The sequence below is a fragment of the Acanthaster planci genome, linkage group LG10 (assembly GCF_054643075.1).
Source record: "Acanthaster planci isolate LZ-2023a linkage group LG10, COTS_SCS, whole genome shotgun sequence".
NCBI classification, from domain to species: domain Eukaryota; kingdom Metazoa; phylum Echinodermata; class Asteroidea; order Valvatida; family Acanthasteridae; genus Acanthaster; species Acanthaster planci.
Window position 1 is genome coordinate 11,147,350 of NC_141786.1, and position 19,875 is coordinate 11,167,224.

The following is a 19,875-nucleotide window of genomic DNA, read 5'->3' on the forward strand; positions in this document are numbered from 1 at the left end:
GACTTGTGCTACTTTAATTTGTAGCAAACCCTTCCCTACCTGTTAAATGCTATATGTCATCAAGTCTTTGTCCAATTCAGGTGTTTTGTTGCAATTTTTCTCACCGAATGTGGCGTGATATCAAGAAACCAAACAATTGTAAAAAAAATACCGTTTGAGGTAACGTACAATGGTCAAACATTTCTATACAACTGGACTGTTTTAAGTGTAATTAAAAGTAAAAGACTTGGTCTATTCCTAGCAACTGTCTACTGTTTTACAAGTTAATGTATAAAATAAAATGATGCATTGGCTAATCAGCTCTGGAAAGAGAATAGTTGCCAGGAATTGGCAAGTCATAACAATGGCAAGGAAGCCCATTCAGTCCAGGTGTATGTGTACGTCTGACCGCATCTACATGGCCTCAATGCTCATGAAAACTTGCAAGGTACAGCCGCTCCAAACTATGCCTGATATGAGGAATGACAAACTGACAGATTTATCAGGTGACAAGGGGGACAGACAGACCTGTTGGACCTGCTCCTTCATGTGACGTTGCCGCAGCACTCGGTAGATGATGTTTTCAGCCTTTCCATTCTCCTCATCTTCCAATGATTCCACCAGAGCTTGATGCTCAGCACCCTTCAGCTGTACCAATCCACACATCACAATGATCAATCAAACATGCCATTGGTGCGGAAAACTCTCAGTCAATCAATTAGGGATCTCCTCGAGATTATTTTGGAATTATTGTGGAATTCATGGGTTCCTTGGCATTTTTCTGGCATAATTCCTTTTGGGGGTTGGGCCCCCTTTTGGAGATTCTCACAAATTCCTTTATGGCTTTGCTCGGGGTTTAGAGGATTGCTTTTTGGGAATTTCACTGGGATTCGTCTGAGATTCACTAGGGATTTCTTGGAACCTCGTGTGGGTTCCCTTTTTGGACATCACATAGATTCCTTGAGGATTCCTTGGAACTTCAGTGGGATTACGTGGGATAGGTATTTCCTATATCCATGGTTTGAGCTATGCGCTGAGTACAACTCATTCAGTCACACCCAGGCCCTTTCTGTAGGCACTGACAAATCTCTTGTCACAAATTCATGTAAATGCAAAGCACAGTGAGTACCTACTATGATGATAAAATGTACAATTCAAATCACTCGTCACATTCAAATTGAAGAGGTTAACACACAAGTTAACAAAGTGTGATAATCTTTCTCAAAAGGTTCGAGAAAGATTCTGCTGGGATCGAAACGTTAGACCCTCCATATTTTGTAATTTGTATTTTAGGTCGCTGTAGTAAGCAAGTGCTTTGTAGTAGTTTCGTATTACACATCTCTGAAAATGCAGTAATAACTACAAACCAACCAACCAAACAAACAAAATAGGGCAGAGATGCAGAGGATGTTCTGAGTCCACTCGGCCGCACCCACCTGATTGTTGCTAAGTTGGTCTCTCTCGGCTCTCTGGCGCAGCACCTCCTGGCTCATTGTGGCCTGGTTCTTCTGCTGCAGTCGTTCCTGGTGCTGTCGCCGCTTCTGGGCGATGCGGTCAGCTAGGACCATCTTCTGTCGGTCCTTCTCCAGGTCCATGCTCTGGGACAGCTTTTCCATCTAGGAGCCCAAGGAATTGGATAAATACACCATTTGAAGCAGTTGTCAGAGTCTTTCTTCAAGTGCTTTGGGATGAAAGCCAAAACTGACCTCTTGACCTTAAATATAAATACTTCAAATTATATTATATTTTCAAATCTTAGTTTACGATCTAGGAAAATTATGTGATGGGCTATCTTTTTTTTCAATTCTGATTTTTATTACGACAGTTGCTCATAATGTTCTTGAGTTCCTCAAGGTTTTGTTAATTCTTCTAAAAATCCTGAGGTAGGTTTTTCAGCTTCGTTCTACCGTTACGATCTTTTCACCTTTTTAACAAAGACATCTAAATACCAAAATAAAAGCCACTCACATTCTTCTTGTGGTCATCCACCAGCTCCTTGCAGGCCTCCTCCGTCAGCGTCTTGCGCTTGACCTGCATCTCCTTCTCAAACTCCCTCTCCTGCCGGGCCAGCAGCTCCGTCTTCTGGTCCTCCAGCTGTTCCTCCACTGAGGTGGTGGCCGTGGCCAGCTCCGCGTCCAGGTCCCTGTTGAGCTGGTTGAGCTGGGCTTGCTGGGCCACATGGAGTCGGGCCTGACGCTCCTCTTGCTCTGCCTGTTATGCAGAAAAAAAAATGACAGATCAGTTTTATAGGTACAGTGAACCATCTCGCAGTTGGCAAAAGCAAAAAAATGTCTAATATGGCTCAAATGACTGCAATAACTCACAGAACCTGCCAGGATGACACCTGTTTCAAGCGGGCTTCAAGTTAATCTCGGTTGCATTTATTCCGTAGCCATTAACCAGGATCTACTGTTTTGGTTTGGTTGATAGAGGGCGCTAGACCAACTATCATTACAATGACTCTAATGAGTCTGGAGTTGTGGTGTCTGGCTGTAAGTCAACAGTAACTCATGATAGTAACAAGACCAATACGACATTTATTTCATGTGACCTCAACATCAGCAGAATGACACGCATGTCTGTGTCACAAGAAGGCACAATTCAAAGCACGACTTGGTGACCATCAAAGTTGAGAATCTTACCAGGAGTTTGTTTCTTTCTTCCAAGGCCTCGTCTGCCATGACGTTGCTGTTGACTGTATCTATGGCAACAGCGCCCTCGTCCGTTCCCTTCAGTACCTGATGACAAAACAAAAGCAGCAGGAAAAATGAATGGCTCGTGAATGGTATATAAAAAAACTCAGAAACTTCAATTAGTCTCCCACTAAAAATTACAACTTCCAACAAAAATGCAGATTTTCACAGGAGAAAAAGCATTGGCCTTATTATTTAAAAGACATCTTCGGTCTTAGAATCCCAAGGGCAAAAAAGCAGAGATAACAATACTTTTGAATACAAGCTGAAGAGAAACAAAACAATTTTTTCAAATAACCTTTTCAGCACCAGTCCTTTTTTTTATATGTATCCCAGACAGGCATTTAAGCTACAATTTTAGAAAACATTGATCAGATCTTCTCACTGAAGGCCAGTTTTTCCATTTCTCCCATCTCACCTGTTTCTTGGTGATGTGGTCCAGTTGCTTGGAGACTGCCTCCTCTGCCATCACCTCCTCCTTGAGACGTTTGCGGGCGGCCAGCTTGGCCAGGAGGTGGTCCCTCTGCTCCTGCCGGGAGGAGTCCATCTTACCCTGGACCTCGCCCACATCTTCCAGGTACTTGGCAATGATGGCCTCCACCTCAGCGTCGGACTTGTCTTCATTGGCCAGAATTTCCTTAGAAAGGAATAACAAAATTACACATTAATGTGGCATTAATGTCAAAGAGTACAAAGACAGGAATTTCTGGATAGTTTTAAGGTTGGGAAGCCTTTCACGGACTTGCACACGGATGCCCTGTATTATCTTCTTAATCCACTGTTTAAAAAAAGTGGTGACCAATATTTCAACTATGCAATTGAGCTGTCCACAGTCAAACTGAAATTTCCAGTGTGAGGTGCTGCAAGGCATATCCTACGCTAGAAATTACAGCAGCTGCACTCTCTTGAACTGTGAAAATAGAGCTCATTCTCCAGATAACTGCCTTTTGGCCTTCTCCTTGAAATGCTTTTGCTGAAGAATTTTTGTTATTTCTTCATTTGTTTTCTTTGTTGTCTAATTACTGGTCCTTCTACTGGGAGGGGCAAAAAGTAAGAGTAGGCGTCACAGACGCAGGGGGAAGGCAGGTGATTGCCCACTCATCCCTGTGTCTCCAGGAGCCAAGTTGATGTACCTTGATAGCCTTCTCGTGTTCTCCTTGCTGCTGTTCACTGGCCAGGGACCGTGCCACTTCCATGGCGGCCTGCACACTGCGTTGCTGGTCGGCCTCCATCTGCGACTCCACAGCTAATGAGGGCAAAAGAAACAGCAGCATTTAGAAATGAGTATTTCTGTTTCAGGGAGATAGTTTTACAAACGGCAGTGGCTTGATGTCTCATGGAGGGCCTGGTAATCTTATCCCGGGGGGATCTTCTTCAAATGTGAAATGACAGTGAATCATAAAATTATAGAATGAAGCCAAAACTAGAAGACATAAGGAAGATTGTGCCACACACTTAACCCTAACCCCCTAGGGACCATTGAAATCATAAATAACATTATTTGGTTCAGCATGGTTAGGGTTAAGAGAGATGCCGCAAGGACCAAGAAGGCAGGACCTTCATTCTTGTGTTTTCACATTTTGCACCTCTCCAAACATCCTGTGTTCTGTCTTGGCATCTACTGGCCACAGATTCACCACTGCACTCACACACTATGACCAACACAGAGCAGGCTTTGCTTTCCTTCTGTTTAATTCAGACGATTGGATTCAATTTCTACTTGAGGTTCAGTTTTCAAAATTAAGCCATGCAACTTTTGCATACGTTTTTGATAGATGTTCTGTCTGGTCTAAAGGTGAACTGTTTGAAGTATGCCAACAAATCTTTTATAGGTGGGGACAAGTAAGTGATGACATCATCGCTTGTATCTGTGGATCTATCTTCAAGTTGGTAATCATATATGAAACTCTGGAGGCCAATGGCAGGCAGCTGTAACCAAATCCCACAGAGGCAGATGTGCGCTACTTTCAGACGAGGGCTAACATGAACCTCTACTGACATGCACTTTTCTCAAAGCATGACTTGTAATCGCTTTGCGAGGGCCTTACCTTGTACGTACTGCTTCTCTTCGTCAGTGCCGGGTTCGATGCCGTCCGGCGTCAGGTGCTTCTTGGAGTGACGCCGCTTGTTCAGACGTTCCTTCATCTTGTTCTTCAGGTTGCTGTTTCCACGGTTGACATCGTTTGTGTTCTGGGGCAAACATTTGGGAGCAGGTGGAGATCAGTTTCTCCAATACTTCTTCATTGTTTCGAAAATGTAATAACACTTCACAAAGGTAACGAGGCATATCAATTTAGGGAGGCATGTGGCCTAGTGGTTAGGGTTTGTAGCTTCTGATCATAGGGTCAGGGGTTTGAATCCAGCTGGTGGCAACATATTGTGATCCTGGGCAAGTCACTTTACCCCATTGTGCCTCTCTCCACCAAGGAGTAAATGGGTACCTGTGAGGGCAGATATGGTAGTTTAGCCGTTTGCGCCAAAATGGCAGCACCAGGCTAGTATACCCCCCCAGGGAGCTGAGATGTTTTCAGGAATGTTCAGATGATGTGTGAGTCCAATGTGCGGGGATAATGATAATACGGCGCCTCGGAATGGTTTGCTAGATAGATGGCACTTTACATGTGCTTGTTATTATTATTCTTATTTTATTAATTGAAAACTTCAGGCTGTCTTCAGTTTATTGTAAGCAAGAAACATGTGCTGACAACAGATGAGCAAAGTACCAGTCAGTATCAAAGGCCGTTACATGATATTTCAGCTGGACACCAGTTTTAACTTTGTCCACCCTTAGCTCAATTATATGTTTCAATGGTCTATCCACCAGGCCCTTAATTTTTATGGACTAAAAGCCTCTATGAGTTAATCTAACCTGTTGGATGGCATCAACAACATCGGCTATCTTCTGCCTGTTGGCCAAGTTCAGCAGTCTCATCTTCTCCTCCATCTGCGCATCAAGACCGTTCCTCTTCTTGTTTAAGAACTGACAGGAGAAAACGGCAGCATAAATTTAGACAACAGGGGAATTTAGAATTCATTTCCCCAATCACAACCAAAACCACCAAATTCTCCCAACCCATACACAAACTGTCCTAACTGCTACCTGAACACCAAATTCTCCCACACTCTTCACCTTCCTGCATACATCCCTCCTACTGCTTGACATCAAATACTGCCATATCCAATCACTGTTTTGTTTTAACCACTTCGCACCAGGGTGCCCTGTACTGGAAACACGGTGCGTGGCCTACGAGGCCGCCGTGACCCAAATCGGGACTTTCTTTTATAAAAAAAAACGTTTCAGGGCATTTTTAGAAAAGTTTACTTACTGTTAGTAAAAAGTTTGGGCCATCAGCGAAGGTAATTTCTTCACTGATGGGAAACAATGGGTTCACTGGACCAGAAAACTAGGTCTTTATTCATGGCCAGGGTGACCGAACTTGGAAACAAAAGACCGAGCTGCTGTAACTTGCCAATGAAGGTTCATACACTTTAAGTGCAGAGTGCTGGCCATTAGCAGAGGTAATCTGTCATTTAAATACAGCTTTTGCCCTTACCGAACATATATTTACATTTTAATAATCCGTCATTGTTTTGAAACAGTATCATTGTTTGCCGCAGCGTATTATCAGCGTGGAGAAAAGCGCGCACTCCAGCAATTAGTGATACAAAACCGCTGAGTGCTCGTGGAATCAGGCCACATGGTGTAGTGTTCATTGTGCCGGTGTGTCTGACGAATGACCCAGTTCACCCTCATGGCCCATGCTCTCTGCATAGCAACACCAGCCGTCCAGCATAGCAGCACACTAGGCTAAATTGCGGAAGAAAGAGGATATTATGCGACACCTACGGAGCTCTGGAAATGCCATCCGACTTCTTGAGATCCCGACATATTTGTCTCGGGATGACGACATAATAAACGCAAGATGTCAACATCCTGAGATAATTTATCACAGGATGACGACATCGTAAAATTTGGATGACGACATCCTGAAATAATTGAATATGGGATGACGACATCGTAAAAGGGTAGACATCACACTTGCTGGATAGCTCTGGATGACAACATCCTGAGATAATAATTAGCGTCATTATCTGAGGATGTCATCATCCAACTTTTACGAGGCCATCATCCCATGATAAATTATCTGAAGATGGCATCGTCCAACTTTTATGACATTGTCATCCCGTCATAAATCATCTTAGGATGTCAACATCTTGCCTTTATTATGTCATCATCTCGAGAAAAACATGTCGGGATGTCAACAAGTCGGATGGCACTTCCAGAGCTCCGTAGACACCACATAATGGGGCTCTTTATTGGGCAGCATACGTGGCTGCAATACTTACACGTCAATGGAGGTTGCCTGTCAGATTAGAGTCGGCTCAGGAGTCTCATTCTTTTGGGTGTACGCGTGCAAGTAAATGAAGAATTTGGACATGGGGAAAAAAAAGTGCCCGGCCCAGCAGCTTGATCATTGATAATGGCCCGGTGCGAAGTGGTTAATAGAAACACTGAACAATTTCCCCAACCCCTTTTTTCTCAACAAAACAGTGATTTTTCCCAACAGCTAAATACATTTTCCCAACTACTGAATAAACAAGGAGTTCTACTCACTGCATAGACACTAAATTCTCCAACCTGCAATGCAAAACACTGACGAATTCTCCCAACATCAACACAAAAGTCTGAATTCTCCTAACAAACATACCATCACTAAATTCTCCCAACTGCTACAAAAAATGCTAAATTCTCCCAAACCTCTTCGTCTTCCTCAGCGTATCCCTTCTGCAGCTCGGCGATCAGTTGCTGCTGCTTCAGCATCAGCAACTGCAGCTCCTTGTTGGCTTCGTCCTCGTCCGTGGCCATCAGGTCAGGCACCAGCTCCTCACCCAGTCCTTCCTGCTTGGCCTCCTCCATATGCTTGCTGAACATGACAAAACCACCAGACAACAGTGTAATTGACTTCTCCAAAAGCAAGGTTAGGGGCAAATCAGAACTTGCTTTAATTTCCATCAGAGGACTCAGAAAGTTTTGTCACAGAAGTAAAAAAACTTGAATGTACGAGGTTGGAGATTCAGGTCTGGTAAAAAAGCAACGATTATCCCCTCCCAGTCACAAGTCAGCCTATTTCACCTGGAAGTCATGAGAAATTCAAATTGACTATGGTGGCAGTATTGCTCTTTCAATCTGCACTCTGTCAGTTTGGTCTTATTTGTGGTATGGCTTGCGACTGATATGACTGCATCGTTGGAGAAGTCCAATGAAGTAAAGTCTATGTGCAGTTTCAATCGACGGTCAAGGGTGACAGTCACACAGATGAGTGCCTGTAACATCATCTCCTTGTGAACTGACTTTAAGTTATTAACCACTCCCTGCTAGGGATTCCGGATCCGGACACGTATGCTTTATATGTGTGGCTGGGTCTCCAGACTCGGACAAAGGGAACAGGGCCTTGTAACAAAAGACCGTACTTGGAACAAAAGACCAGGCTGCTGGGAATTACCGACATTTTTTCACTCTCAAAAGTGGAGATAATCCAACCTTGTTTTGAAACCGTATACCAGGGTTTGGGGTATTTAGAGCAAGCGGATTACCACCGGGGACAAAAGTGCTCCACCACCGCAGCAATGAGCCACACAGCACCGCTGCATGCTAATCTGGCCCCTATTGAAAAGAGGTCAGCAGCACACTGAGCCAGGTTCGCGAACAAAAGAAAGTTATACAACACTGCACAATCTGGGCTCTTTTTACAAGGCTGCAGGCCTGGCTGAAATACTCAGGCGTCAATAGATTTTATCTGTCAGGCTAGAGTGGCACCAGATAGTCCTTCACGTGTCTGTAAGTGTCCAGTATTAATGAAGATAGGAATTTTAAAGAATTTGAAAACAAAAGAAATTGATAAATATCCCAGCCCAGCATCATCAACAGTGATAACTGCCCTGGCAGGAAGTGGTTAAAGTATAAAATCAAGACTCGGCAGAAGAAATCCTCTAAAACCACAAATCCTGTCCTAAGAACACAGGCCAATAAAAGGGGGTCAGTTCTCCCCTTTTCCGAAACTTACTTGTGCAGGTCTGACTTGGCCTGGGCCCGGCGCTTGGCCAGTTTCGTCTGCAGGGTCCTCAGCTGGGCTTGCTTGGAGGACTCAATGTCCTCTGCTACCTTGGCAGCCTGTGATTCAAATAATTTATAGATGGCCGATAAGACTGATCCTTCATCCATTTGTGACCAGCGCCCAATTTCACGGCGCTGCTTAGCACATTTTTACACTAACAGAGGCTGCACGTATTTCAAGGATGCCATTAGCACAGGCAAAGGCATGCTAACCTAGGAAAAAATTTAACTTTTTATATAAACCTAACAATAAAAATTTCTATGTGCAGGCAACCGTTAGCACAAACACACTAAGCATCGCCATGAAATAGTGCTTAACCACTCGGTGCCAGGGTTCCTGGTACCGGAGACCTTAGCCGTATAGCAATGGCCGGGGTGCCCGAAATCAGAACTGGGCCTTTATTCATGGCCAGGGTGACCGAACTCCTAACTAAAGACTGAGCTGCTGGGACTTGTCAATCAAGATTCATACGCTGTCAGCACAGAGTGCTGGCATTAGCGAAGGTAATCCGTCATTGTTTTGAAACAGTACCATTGTTTGCCGCTGCCAGCGCCCCGGGTTTATCAGCGGGGACAAAAGCACTCCAGCGATACAATACCACTGCGTGCTCATGGAATCTGGCCGCATTATTAAAGACAACACCACCATCCAGCAACGCACTGGGCCAATTTCCGGAACAAAGAAGAAATTCTGCAACACCGCACAATGGGGGCTCTTTACTGGGCAGAAGGTGTGACTGCAATACTCATGCGTCAATGGAGGTTGCCTGTCAGATTAGACTAGCCACCAGACAGTCATTTGTTGGGTGTATGCATCCAGTATTAAATGAAGATATGAATTTTTGAAGGATTTTGAAAATGGAAAATCATGACAAAACGCCCAGCAACGGGTCCTGCATGCACAAACTCCACCCGGAATGGTGTGGTTAAGGTTAACAGAAAATCTTTCTGCTTAAGTTAGCATGATTCTGTGCCAACCGTGAAGAAACTCCAAGGAATTGGCTTAGTTCTGTATGCATAGGGTGGGGCGACTATATTACTAGTTTTCTGCTGAAAAGTGTCCAATTTGGATGGATGTGCAAAAGGTTTGAACACGACAGAGAATGTATCGTTCAGCCATCGCTCACCGAATCCACAAATGCCTGCATGATCTTGGCTTTCTCCTCCTCACTGGCTGCACTCCGCAGCTTCACCTTCAAGTCTTCCTGCATCTGCTTCAAAGTTGCTTCTTTCTTGGCCTCCGATTCCTGGGGTGAGAGAAAAGAAAAATCAATCTCGAGAGAAAAAAACACCACTGTCCCTGATTTGACAACTCATTAACTTCCAACTTTCTCAATGAGTGTGTTACCCTTGTGCCCATTGAAGATTTCTTGGGTCTGTCTGGAAGTCACAGACCTTCAATTCAACAATACATGCCAATCTAAACTCAATTTAAATACATGAACGGATTCAATCACCAAAATGATTTAAACTGAATGTCAGGACTGAAAACTGGTCTACTTTGTTAAATCACATAAAACACTAGTTTACTAAATTCAAATTACAAAACAGGCATTTCAGTAATTCTGCAGATAAAAGTCTTCTGCAGAAATAACTTTCAATCGTAGATTTTTCTAGATAGAGCATCGGAGCTAGTCGGAATCTCTGCTTTATAGCCATAACTATGGTCGCAACAAATGGTTTCTTTTTGATTTCTTTCGAAAAGTTGAGGGCATCCAAACCAATTAGGCCAATTTATTGGATGACTTTCAAAGCTTTGTGACTCCAACTGGTCTGTTTGAATCCTAGGAAAGCCCTGATTGGCTGACCTGCACCACCGCATTGATCTCCTTGATCTCGCTCTCCCGGAGACTGCTCTCCAGCTTGACGGCTTCCAGGGTCTGCTTCTCGGACAGCGACTTGGCCATGGCATGCTTGTCGTCATCAGTCAGGGAGATGAGATTGTTCCTCACCACCAGATTGCTGCGGATGTCACGCGAGCTTTGCACTGGACAGGGAAAAACGGAAACAACCTCAGCATTTTGTCTACAGAAATTGCTCCAATTTATAAAATTGCTCACGGGCGGATTGGTGGAATGTAAAACGATTCAGTAAAAGCAACTAATGCTTCAATTTGAAATGGACAGGCACAAAAGAATCTTACAGTATGGAAATCAACTGAGGCTTTGCTTGGAAGCCATCTCACATGGCAGTTCTTTTGCTCCACAGGGACACTTTCATTGTGCATACCCTGTTGAACAAGAGCTTTGGCCTGCAAGATGGCAGCCATGCAAAGCCTCTGCAGGAACTGTCAATATTCTGCACGCACATCATGTCCATTATTACCACGATGCCAAAATGAGAGTTCCATCAACATATGAAATAGCTCAACTTGTTCTCCAAAATGGAAACTGAACCAGAGAAGGTCACAAATATCTGTCACAAGCTCAAATTTGTGCAGGTGGAAGTGATTCAGCCACTTACTAGACACTTCTGAACGTGCTGGCACGCCTAGCGAAGCAGCCGCTCGCACCGGCACAGCCAGGGACACGCCGCCCGGCTGCTGGGGCACCTGCAGACTCTCTGTCTGCACCACGCTCAGGTTGTACTGGTCACCTTGGACGACATTACGACTGGATGACGCGACCACCTTGCCGTACTGAAAAGAAGAAAGGGAATCAGGGATGACACGTTTGTTTATGTATTGCCGAGAGTGTGCGGCAAAAACTCTGAAAGAGAGTTTGAACCAACCTGGATTTTAGAATGCATCAAATGAGAATCTCTAGACACTGCAACTATGTTTGAGATTTAGAAAGTACACTGCTGCCACCATTCCCAATAACTGTGTGACTTCCTGACGTTTGCATTAAAAAGTGATGTGATGCCAATTTTGAGGAAACTGCTCAAGGAAATGCACTAAAATATAGGGGTAATTCCATGACTAGTCATCAAATAAATCGTGAGTCTGTCTCATTTTTGTAATACATGTAATGTAAATGTCTCAATCTTGCGTCTGATCTCCAGTCTGGTCTTGTATTTGGTCCTGTGTTTTAGACTCGTGGTTGTTCTTATGTTTGGGTCTCCTTGTCTGGTCCTGTGTTTGGTCTTTTGCCTGGTCCCTTGTGGTGCTTCTTGTCTGGTCTCCTGTCTGGATAATCATTTGTTGGATTGCCTCTAATATTTGGGTATATATGTGTTCCTAATTTATATGGGTGTTGTATATGCCCTGTTTTAATTTCATTTCTATAGATATATTATTTTCAATTTCATATTATACTTTACACTTGTAGTATTTTAATCTTAAATTCTTTTTAATCTGTCACATTGAGTAATAATGTCAATGGAAAGACCACATGCAATTTGACCTTTGGGTCTTGATTTGTGGTTTCAATAAAATGAATGAATGAAGTCTGAAATGCAGTTGAGGACTGTGTATACTAGTTCATTAAAAAGCCATGATCCATTCCGCGTTTAATTCTGATGATTGTACACAGGTGATTAAGGGCTGAATGTTAAATTTAAATTTGGATACCTGTGGAAACCGTCAACCTCACTTTAAATACAGCCTTTACATCCAGCTTTTGTGCACTGAAGTCATTGCCACATCTAATTGCTATCCACGTTTAACTTCTGACCACAGAAAGAAGTCAGAAGGTAGTGAAATCAGTTGGGCAAAGAAATCAACCTGTGCTTCTGTGTTGTATGAAAGAATCAACCCACAAGTCCCTGTACCACCCCACAGTGCCCTGCCTTTAATTTCCTATCACTCCCCCCAAATGTCCTTAACCCCTTCACGACAGGATTACTTTTACCGTGACTGCTGGGCTGTGGTATGCCATGAATGGAGGGCTATAAATACAATGTAACATAATGTAACACACTTGGTGTAGGGCATCATGAAAATATGCACAGCGTGCCATCTTTCTGATCCTCATCTACATGCAAATACAAAAACACTGTAAGGGGCCTTATCACAGACAAATGAAGTCGGGGACTCCAAACCAACGTACGTGCATCTTGGTCTCGCCTCCCTCCCCGCCGGCGATGCCTTGCAGCAGCTCAGCCGACAGGGTGAAGTGTGAGCCTTTCTCCAGCATGGCGATGATCTGCCGCAACAGAGGGATGATTTCCCGGCTGGACTGCTCCGTCACGGTGCTGTCGCCGTACACGCCCGTCATGGTGGCATCGTAGTCGCCGGCCAAGATGACCGCATTAGACAGAACCGCCTGTCAGGTGAATAACATGTACCTCAGTAATCATACGTTTTGCTCAGAATTGTTGCCAAGTCAGTGCAAGTCCTCACAAGTATATGAAAGTCCTCACAAGTATATGAAAGTCCTCACAAGTATTTGAAAGTCCTCACACGCTGGGTTGCAGCAATTAAGGACAAACTATAGACCAATAACATAATGACGTCAGGCCTCATTTACAAGTGCACTTTCCTAGGGTGGGAAATGATCCCTCAAGCCCCTAGAGGAAAGTAAACATGTAAAATCAAGCTGGATACCTATAAGCATTCCAGAAATAAATTGGTCTCCACTTTGATATTCAAGTTCCAACTGGCCATTCTGTGTACACAATATTCAATGAGTTGAAGTGAACACAGTGTGACTGAGTTACAAACAGGAGGAACTAAGTTGTCATCTCCATTACTTTTGCATGCATTGCTTTTAACATGTTCTGTGTATCTGCCTCTTTTTTTCCCTTGCAAAATAATATGACTGCTTTGTGAGTGAATGACTAGCCTTGGCCTCCAGGCTGAGCAGTTCACTCCTCTCTCTGGTGTACTCCAGGGCCGAATGGTCTTCGTCCAGGTTCTCCATGCGTGTCAGCAGTTGGTCTTTCAGCTCGGCCTGGAGACGAGACTTGGCCTGCCGGTAGCGCATCATGACGGCCGATTCCGCATCGGGGTTTAGGGCATCCTACATTGAATGAAAATTACAAGATCAAAGTGTGTACATTGAACAGTTGAAATTACATGACTGGAAAACCTCTGTAGGCAAGCTCTGTTGACAAAATTGGCCAGGGCAGAGACAAAAACCATCCCTTGCTGTGCTCTGCTCACACCACCATGTTTGTCGTTATTATGTGGAAAAGTTTCCCCCAACAACAAAGCATATTCTTACCTCCAACTCTGCCAGCCTCTCTTTGTATTTGCTCTCCTCTGACTGCAGTCGCGTGTAGATCTTGCGCACCGTGTCAACAAACTTCTGGTGGGAGGCGTGGTGGCGCTCTTCACACGACCTCTCAGTGTCGTCTCCTAGACGTGGCATTAAAAAAGAGTACATGATGAAACCAATTCCACAGTTTTAATGAGTATCACTGACATAAGTGAAACTAGTCCTAATGCAACCAATGCAAATTCTGTTCACTCTGGAGTCGGCAAATATCAGGAACTTTTGAAACCGACGGTGACTAAAAGAAGGATAAAAAAATGACCTGGGCATGTGTCGCTATGTTAAAATAATGTCCTGCATTAACACCTCTCTGGCCAAGATCAGCGGACTCTTATTTCACCAATGTCTTGATATCTGTAGGAGGTGCTGGTCAGAGCCCAGGAAACACAAGTTAAGGCAATACAGTGGTGTCTTGGGACCATGGAGGCCTCACACTTCTGCTTCATTGTGAGATTTATCTCAGTTTCTGAGGACATGCGCTCACTCTATATATTTAGTGCTCACCTTCGGTGAGAATTCCCATGACATGCAGAGGCAGGACGTTGTTCAGTTCCTCTGAGGCCTCCACGCGCCTCGTCACCTCTCTCTTGTTGGAGTCTTCCAGGGACTTGGCAGAATCACTGAAAGAATCAAGGGCTTCCTCAACCTGCATCAGAAGATACCCAAGAAAGAGACAAAACTCTCTGAAACAAACTGTAAGTGAGAATACTGACACTCCGAACATTTAAAACGGTGCGAACGTGAAACTGGAGACATAATAAGATAAAAGTTTAAAAAACATAGACTGATGATGGAAATCTTCCAGGTTTCTTCTCTGCCATATGCAAGAACTGATAATTTGGTTGCTTGAAGAGTGGTCGACAGCTGCTTGACACTATTTGAAATGTTGGGCAGACATTGCTGACAGGAGTCCTGATCCAACTGAAGGACCAACACCAACCTTTTTGACGTCGACATTCTCCATGTCCAGCAGGAGCTGATTGGCCAGTCGGGATTCCTGAGCAGTCAGCTCTTCTTCTCGTTGCCGTTGACGACGCCAGAAGCCGCGCCTAGCGACAATCTCATCCTCGAGCATGGCAACCTGTCAAGATGAAAGCAGACAATTCCATTCGATACAGAACCTTCGAATTTCATATTAGAAACAAGCCTCCTCTTGGTGACAGTTTCACATACCAGATGGCTTCACCAAAAGTGAACTGAAGAATGGAATAGGAAATCTTGTGAATACATCAGTAGAAAATGCAGTGGTATTCAAATGGAGCACGGGGACTTTTGCGTGTATGAGCATGTCTAATGCCAAACTTCAAAGATATTTTGAGTGGTTACACTACACAGGCACTTCCACATTCATAAAATGCTGGTAACCAATGACAAGCCCGAGCATTATTAGGTAATATCCAAATCTCACTTTTATTTATCAATATATTTATTTCCTTATTTTGCACTGGAAAAGTATCATGGAAATTTGTTAAAATAAGAACAGATAATATTCAAAATCAATACATACTGCTCCAAGAGGTGGTTTCTTCTTCTTGTCAGCGGAAACAGTTACCGGGACAACCGTCTCAGTGTCTGGGTTGATGCGGACCCCGGTGATGGGGCTGAGGTCACCAGTGATGCTGTCCACGGCTTGACGACCAATCATGATGGGAACCAGTCCTGTTAGTGAGAAAGATATGAATGTAGACGAACACTGAACACTGACTCAGGCAGAATCTACAAAGTAGGCTATCTGGCTTTGGAATTGCCCAATTTCAATGCTGAAATCATTCATCTTGCTTGGTGACCAGTGGCTGGTACCAGACAACTCCTTACCGTCGCCGTCGGGATCCTCCATGGTTCCCCCTAGCGGGATCAGCGCGCCTGTCTTGGCATTCCTCTCCACGCCCAGGATGGCAACTTCCTGCCCGGAGCCGCTGGGATCGGTCATCTTGGTGCCGACCAGGATTGGCAGAATCTGTCCGGTGGCTGTGTGCTCGTACATGCCTGCTCAGAGACAACAACAACAAAAAATCTTGAAAACTCTTTAGTCACACGGTTTGTTTTTGTATCCTCAGACATTTGATATGCCGCCATCCAATATAATAAGGAAGCATATGCAATACAGATGCTTCTTTTGTTGCGCACGTTATTACTATTATTATTGTAGGTTTATTCAATCATATTTGCAGCCCAAGGGCTTAATTACACGGTGATTTACATTTGTATAATTAAAACTGAAACAGTACATGTACAATGAATTTTGAAGTATAAAAATGGAAAAAATGAGTTTAAATACATTCAAAATCTAGAGGTCTCTGACAAAAACAAAACAAAAATTATACATCAAAAATAAATATAAACAAAATAAAAAATGTTGTGGCGATGAATATTTAAAGCCTGCGATGGTTTGAAAGCAACACCGTCATGGCATATACATGTACAGTGTCAAAACTGGCGCAGTTCCAATTAACATGACATCAGGGTTGAGACTCATGACAGACCTGGGGAGCCGCCGCTGACAGCCAGGATGGAGGCGCGCTCCAGGCGGCGCCGGATGTCGTGGATGGCGTGGATGTGGTTGCTGCGACAACGCTGCCTGGCTTTGACCAGCTCCTTCAGGGCGGTCTCCAGTTGGCTCTGCTCATGGCGACAGTTCATGCCCTCGGGACCTGTGGAGATGGGTACCAGTTTGATTTTACCATACTGCATCCATTACTTTACTGAATTAGTCTCTCACATTGTGTGTGAGTTATGCAAAGACCACCATCCATCCTGCTTGGATAAACGGTACTTTAATACTAGTCTCTTCACATTCCATAAAACACCCCTTGGAATGGACTTCCAATATGTAATGTAAAACCCACCCTCCCAATTATTCCTTTTGCAAACAGGTTCAGAATAAACCAGCTTACGATGTTCTTAGCTCAGCAAATGTTGTCCTCACACAACCTATCAAAGATCAAGTAAGTCTACAATTGTTGTTACAGACTCCATATGCTAAGAAGGGGGCATTTACAATCTACCCCAAACTGCAAGCACATCTAGTATAGAGAGTGCACAAACATTTTTGCATATATGGAGCATATCTATGTGGACCCACGGTAGATGTGGATTTGCTTGTTGCCCTGTCAACCTACATGTATGTATTGCTAATAGGGGGTTTTGTGTATGAAGCAGACGCAATGAAAGCCAGTGCAACGTTTTCTGGCCTGAGCTGTTGGTCCTTCGCAAGCAATGGCAAAAGAAAATCTTAAAATCCTATCAAATACGAGTTAACAGCAACGTCCTTCCCACATACCGACAGCCGCGTCCAGGTAGGCCTTGACGACCTCCAGTATCCGAATCTCACAGGCCATCAGGTTGGAGTCCAGCAGTGTCTGGTAGCTCCCGCTGGAAGGCAGCACCTCGTCGTCATGGAGACCACCACTCTGGATCAGGACCTGCAGGTTGCTTAGGGGCTCCACAAAGCGATCGCCGGTAACCATGGTGACATAAGCATTGTGGGCACCATTGGGTGGCTGCCGGGTACCGCCTATCGGTATGACGTCACCTGATGGGTATACAAATGCAGAAAACACTTGTTATTCTTCTGGCCTGATATAAGTTAGGTTAGGTTGACTTCCATAGCTCAGGATTGGGCGAAATACTGCAGACATGCATGAGCAAATGTAGACGTATTTCAACATAGACTCTAATCAAAGACACACACATTTAATAATGAGGCGTGTTTTTTGTTTACTGTTTGGCAATGTTTCGGTCACATTAATTGAATGAAACTGTGTCTGGGTCATCACATATACATGTATGTGCTTTTTACCATATACTGCCGGATTTAATTTGAAGTTGCCCGATGTATGCCTGGGGGATTTTCAAGATTTTCCATTTTCAAAATTCTTTAAAAATTCATAACTTCATTTACTGGACATTTATACCCACAGGAATGACTGTCTGGAAGCTACATGTACTCTAATCTGACAGACAACATCTATTGATGCCCGAGTATTTCAGCTAGGTCTGCCGCCTTGTAAGAGAGCCCAGATTGTGCGGTGTTAATGTAATTTTCTTTTCTTCCCGAAACTGGCCCAGTGCGCGCTACTGGCGTCTTTTCAAATGCGGACCAGATTAGCCTGCAACAGTATTGTATCGCTCATCCCTGGAGAACTGGAGTGTTTTTGTCCCCGGTGGTAATCCGCTCGCGCTGAATGCCACAAACAGGGGTGTACTCCTTCAAAACAATGAGAGGTTTCCTGCGCTATTGACAATTCATAAAAAAAGGTGGCAATTTCTTTTGTTCCAAGTACGGTCTTTTGTTACAAGGCCAAGCTCCTTTGTCTGATTTCGGACACCCCAACTTTGCGTATAAAGCCAATGTCTCCGGTACCAGGCACCCCGGCTGAAAGTGATTAATACATGCATCTGGCTTGGGTATCCTGGGCATGGTGTTAACAACAAAAACTAAACCTAAAATTAAGAAAAAACCTAAAACTAAACCTATAAGTCAAACACAAGTCAATATTACCGGACACCTAGGATACATTTTGTGCACTGGTTACCAGGGAAAACCAACCAAAGGACTGACACCTGGCCACTGATTGCAGTTGGCCACTGTTTTAGTAAGATTCCAGTCATGAACACAAAGTCTTCAGTGCAAAATAACTTGGGAATAAAACTGTTATCTACTGAGACAGAAACCGGCTTAACGTGGGATTGTTGCTTGGCTGGAAGTCCAAGCTACTTGTTGCTAAAAATCTTGGTGATAGTTTAAAAGTTTGTTGAAATCAGTAATCGTAATCGCTTCGAGGGTATTGCAAGATACATCGTGTACCTGTCTCAGGGTCTATTGCCACGCTCAGAACTGGCACGGGCTGCTCGCTGCTGGGGTCGATCATCACGGCACCTATCTCGATGGGTACTGGCAGCCCTGTCACAGGATCGGTGTGGGTGCCCGCCACAGGGTATGCCACCCCGGATTGCGGGTGGATGGTGACAGCCACCACGGGACACTTCAGGCCTGTGTCGGGGTCCGACATGGGCGCGTTGAGCTTGAGCTCACCAGCCCGCTCCACGGCTGTCAGCTTGCTGCTGACGGGGAGACCGGTGTTGGGGTCAGTGGGGAAAGGAATGTAGGGGATCAAGGGCTCCTCCGAGCGGATCGAGTCACCTGGAAATAGATGAGAGACCAGTTTCATATGAGTACTCATGGACATAACTTCTCGAACAAACCCTACAGAAAAAACTGACTAATACATATCAGGGCAAAGTTGATTAGCTGCAATTTGCTAACCACTGGTCGATTTTACCCGGTGCTCGGTATATACTCAATGCACAGGACACAAGTCAAATCTGACTGCTGGTTGACAGTTTGATACTGATCCAACTTGCACTTAACTACAGAGATGAACTTGTAACCTCAGGAAAACTTTCATTACACAATTTGCAGTCAAATATTGAAAATGCAGTCAAGGATGGTTTGGACGAGTGTAATGCAATCGGTCAAATGCAACTTCAAATAATGTCTCAACATCCTGAGCTTTTTTGTTAGGTATTCATTTATTTATATTTATATTTGATAATCCAACAAGCGCTTTTAGCGCCAATTAAGGAAGATAATGAGTGAAGTACTCTCAGTTTAGAGGTAGGAGGAAAACCCCGCGTAAATGTTTCAGAGAAAACCAACAGACTCAGGGAGGGACTGAAAACCCAATCCACAGGTGGACCGTGCCAGATTCGAACCCATGCCTCCTGAGGTGGAAGGCGAGGAAAGAACCACTACACCAACCTGACTTGTATGGATCAACTGAATAACAAGTGATGGAAATCAACAGCCCACTCAGAATTTGACAGGCAACGGGTGATGCCAGGAAAACTGTCTTCCAAGCTGGTTTATGTCAAATCCGAGGGGAAACCAGCTGACTGCTCATTGACCTTAGACCTGACCTAGCTGAGAAAG

The 19,875-nt window shown here is 44.3% G+C and overlaps 1 protein-coding gene across 1 annotated transcript in view; it reads right to left on the bottom strand.

The window, feature by feature from the left end:
• LOC110983879 (uncharacterized) overlaps positions 1-19,875 on the bottom strand; it is an 85,749-nt gene that overhangs the window by 11,608 nt on the left and 54,266 nt on the right. The window contains exons 60-82 of the mRNA XM_087142481.1: positions 18,751-19,086; positions 17,224-17,475; positions 16,427-16,594; positions 15,759-15,929; positions 15,451-15,602; positions 14,884-15,024; positions 14,448-14,589; positions 13,893-14,026; positions 13,512-13,688; positions 12,777-12,992; positions 11,251-11,425; positions 10,596-10,774; positions 9,915-10,034; positions 8,738-8,844; positions 7,432-7,597; positions 5,542-5,652; positions 4,721-4,862; positions 3,806-3,918; positions 3,091-3,309; positions 2,622-2,717; positions 1,948-2,190; positions 1,416-1,595; positions 508-627 (exon numbers count right to left, since the gene is read on the bottom strand). Coding sequence (XP_086998607.1) covers positions 508-627; positions 1,416-1,595; positions 1,948-2,190; positions 2,622-2,717; positions 3,091-3,309; positions 3,806-3,918; positions 4,721-4,862; positions 5,542-5,652; positions 7,432-7,597; positions 8,738-8,844; positions 9,915-10,034; positions 10,596-10,774; positions 11,251-11,425; positions 12,777-12,992; positions 13,512-13,688; positions 13,893-14,026; positions 14,448-14,589; positions 14,884-15,024; positions 15,451-15,602; positions 15,759-15,929; positions 16,427-16,594; positions 17,224-17,475; positions 18,751-19,086 — 3,860 coding nt within the window. The remainder of the gene's footprint in view (positions 1-507; positions 628-1,415; positions 1,596-1,947; positions 2,191-2,621; positions 2,718-3,090; positions 3,310-3,805; positions 3,919-4,720; positions 4,863-5,541; positions 5,653-7,431; positions 7,598-8,737; positions 8,845-9,914; positions 10,035-10,595; positions 10,775-11,250; positions 11,426-12,776; positions 12,993-13,511; positions 13,689-13,892; positions 14,027-14,447; positions 14,590-14,883; positions 15,025-15,450; positions 15,603-15,758; positions 15,930-16,426; positions 16,595-17,223; positions 17,476-18,750; positions 19,087-19,875) is intronic.